Source organism: Pinus tabuliformis, chromosome 5_1, assembly GCF_031772625.1.
Source record: "Pinus tabuliformis cultivar Carrire ecotype Pingquan chromosome 5_1, CPIR1, whole genome shotgun sequence".
Lineage (NCBI taxonomy): Eukaryota > Viridiplantae > Streptophyta > Pinopsida > Pinales > Pinaceae > Pinus > Pinus tabuliformis.
Window position 1 is genome coordinate 931,356,718 of NC_142305.1, and position 3,435 is coordinate 931,360,152.

General features: G+C 36.0%; 1 protein-coding gene across 1 annotated transcript; it reads right to left on the reverse strand.

Annotated features, from left to right (window-relative positions):
* Positions 1–1,645: 1,645 nt before the first annotated feature.
* Positions 1,646–3,186, reverse strand: LOC149167839 (protein LURP-one-related 5-like). Its single transcript, XM_089431605.1, has 3 exons — positions 2,700–3,186; positions 2,009–2,260; positions 1,646–1,923 (listed from the first exon to the last, which is right to left on the reverse strand). The coding sequence occupies exons 1-3, from the start codon at positions 2,949–2,951 to the stop codon at positions 1,696–1,698; spliced, it is 732 nt and encodes a 243-aa protein (XP_089287731.1). The 5' UTR covers positions 2,952–3,186; the 3' UTR covers positions 1,646–1,695.
* Between the last annotated feature and the right edge of the window lie 249 nt (positions 3,187–3,435).

A 3,435-nucleotide genomic window follows, 5' to 3' on the forward strand; every position in this document is an offset into this window, starting at 1 on the left:
CGCTTGTTTTGTAATGGTGACAATACTTTTAAAATTGGAATGAAATCTCAATACGAGTTTGATTTTAATTGGCTTTAATTAAAGATTAAGGATGCTATGATGCAAATAAACTATGGTTAGCGATCTCGACCGAATAATCAACAACTGTCACCCACCAACTCTTAAATTAAAAGAAAAAGTTTGAAATGATAAACCCTCAAATAATATCAGATATGATGTGATGCTGAATGCTTTGTTAGGTATACATCTATTGCTACGGTATGGTGAGACAGTCACCACCCCCACCTTCCCATGACAAATGACCTCACTCACCAGGCCCACCTCCGCATGACAAACAGCCACCAAGAAATACACATATGTTGTGCTCACTGACCCAACAGCGGCACGCAATGTGCTTGCTAACTGCCACCCTGCAATGATGCTGCCTGCCATATTGCAGGTATTTATAATTTTGCTTTCACACTCTTCTTCTTCTTTTTTTTTTTAATTTAAAAAGTTATAGATTTTGGCTTTTTTTTTTTTTTTTCATTTTGAAATATATTTTAGTGTTTATGAGTTTAAAAAATAGTTTATAGAATTATTGGTTTTTTATTTTTTTTTAGCTTTTTGTAATTTAAATTTTTTTTTATTTAAATTGATGACGAGTTGTCTAATTTTTTAACAATTTCAATTTAATCTGTTTCTTATTCAAATTGATGAAGAACTAGACTGACCCAATTTTCTAACAATCTCCTAACTAAAAAGATAATACCAAAAAACTATGCTAATATATTCCCATAACTTTCTCTGATCTCTGATATCTTTAAACATATTACATTCAAAATAAAATATTTTTCAGATTCCACTATCCCAGATATGCAAATATACACACCTATTATTTACAAACCTCTTTAAACTTTTTAAAATCAATTATTACTTAGTCTTTGCAAACTTACTTAAGGCATTACTGAAAAAGCTAACACGAGTTTTATATCAACAATTTATTGCAGAAAAGCGTCAGGCATCTCATAGTGGAAAAAAAAGCAAATCTCATGGAAATTATTTATGGAATCTATTTGTTTGTGTTGATCACCCTGCAATTGCCACGAAGCAGTAATCTTCAGTTAAATAGTACACTACAGTGCTTGTGCTATGAGTATTGGGAGTCATTCTCAAATATACAGGAATTCCAAACTTCAACATATACGTTTAAATTTTGTATTTTGAATTTTGGCTAAAAACTCTAATAAAGTTTAATGTTTAATAGGATTGGTTTTAGAGGATCTATCCTATTTTTTCAGAGTAGTTGAACAGATTTACAGTTTCGTTTTAAAAATAATAGAAATTTTTGTATATTGGAGATTTACTTGTGTAAACTTAGAAATTTTTGTCAAATCCGGTTGAAATTTTTGGAAATCTGAGTGTTTTTTTTGGAAATCTGAGTTTTTAATTATTAAATTTTAAGCTTTAAGATTTTGAAATTTTTTTGATGGACTCAAAGCATTGATTCTTAATATCACTGAATCTATTTTAATCATCAAAAATGATTTCTAATTTTTTTGAAAATTTTTGGCAATCTAGGCCAAATTGTGGCTAAGCCTATATATTTTTTCAACCATTTATAAACCCAATTTACTAACAAATGACGCATAAATACAAATATATATGAAAGGGAAAAATATACTGTATATTGATGTGTTTGATACAGGAAGCAATTTAATTCGCATTTTCCAAACACAAATCGAAGCCTTCCGCCTGCGGAGGGGGAGGAGAAGGGGTTGCATTATCATCCGCAAGCAGATTGAAGAGATTATCGTGAGGATTAATGTGGTCCAGAATGACGATGAGACCCATAATGAAAGCTCGGTCGAACCCAGGCTCCACGCACAGGCTGAACACATCTTTCCCTAACATTGTCCCCTGCGCTCCGCATTTTCGTTTTACCTGCACACCAACGTTGATCATCAATGGAGGCAAATGTGATCACCATTCAAAAATCAAAATTGGGGACCGCACAATGCCCACCTACCTCTGCTGCAATCCTGTGAGATGCACCGCTATAAATGGTGCAGCAGCGCTGAGCGAAAGAGCCCTCCACTTGATAATCCGCGCACACCGTTGATGTCATCAGTGCGAAATAAGTAGTGGAGCTCATCATGAATACTTCCACTGAACTGCTACTAGTTGGCAGAATGGAGGATCTTCTCACAGTGAAAAGGGGTTTCTGGCCCTCCACCTTATCGCCCAGAAACCCTTCCCATCGGTTGTGAAGGCTGGGGAGCTGCAGCAGCGACAACAGCACAGGGGAAACTCATAGTTCAGTCTAGAATAGAGATGGCCTAGGATCCAAATGTTCTGAGAATACCAGAATTAGAATTGGGATCTCAGACTTGAATGCTAAGTCTATCTTTCTAACCTTATTATGATGAGTTAGTTATATCTGTAGTAAAAAACTTGAATCTCAAAGCAAAACCATTTCAACTACTCAGATAAAAAACCATTGTAGTAAAAAACTTGAATCTCAAAGCAAACAACCATTTCAACTACTCAAATAAAAAACCATTGATTTATTGTCTGATAAATGAAATGACAAAAAAACCATCCCAACCACTCAAGCTGAAAAACCATTCGAAAAACCATTGATACACAGTCTGAAACCATTGATGCTTGGTCTGAAATTATGCAGAAACAAAAGGCACACATAGAGGAGATGCAGGTACCTTGCGGTGGAGTGTGAGGAGGGGTTTCCCCAGGGCGTCCATGAGGAGCAGATTGTGGGTGTCGTTAACAATGTCCATCCGGAAAACGAGGTCCCCCTTGGAATCAAACACCGTGAAGCCGCCATCGCCACTGAAGAGGAGGGACTTCTTCCATACTGTCAAAACTGTGGGCGTCACAGAGCAGAACTTCTTCTCCACAACAACTTGAACGGCCTCTTCTTCTTCTTTATCTGGGTGCACTTGCAGGGACATTGTTGCCTTTCCTTTGCCTCCTGAATAGTAATAATAATTATATTGTTAGATCTGGATGGTTTGTTAAAGGAGAAGCAGATGAAGAAAATGGGGAAAAGGGCAGCCAGTCATCCGGATTTCCGAAAACAGGGAAACAAAGCCCATACAGAGGAGCGGCAATGCTATGCCTATAAAACAAGATTTTCTTCACTGTTACTCACTCTACATGAGTTAGTAAATTAATAATTAATCTCTGCCTACTTTGACGGCATCTGTGGAGTCAACTGTGCGTCCCATATATATATATATATATGAACCTCGTGATAAATTGGTCTCAAACTTTTTTCACTTCATTAAACATTTTTAATTAGCTTTGTCTACCGATTTTACAACTCTACCCGGAATGCACAAATTTGTTTGTTAGAAAATTTGGTAGAAGGGTAAAACTAGCAATTGTCCCAAAAGGTACAAAGAGAGGCCGATAGGATTATTAAATTGGAATTGT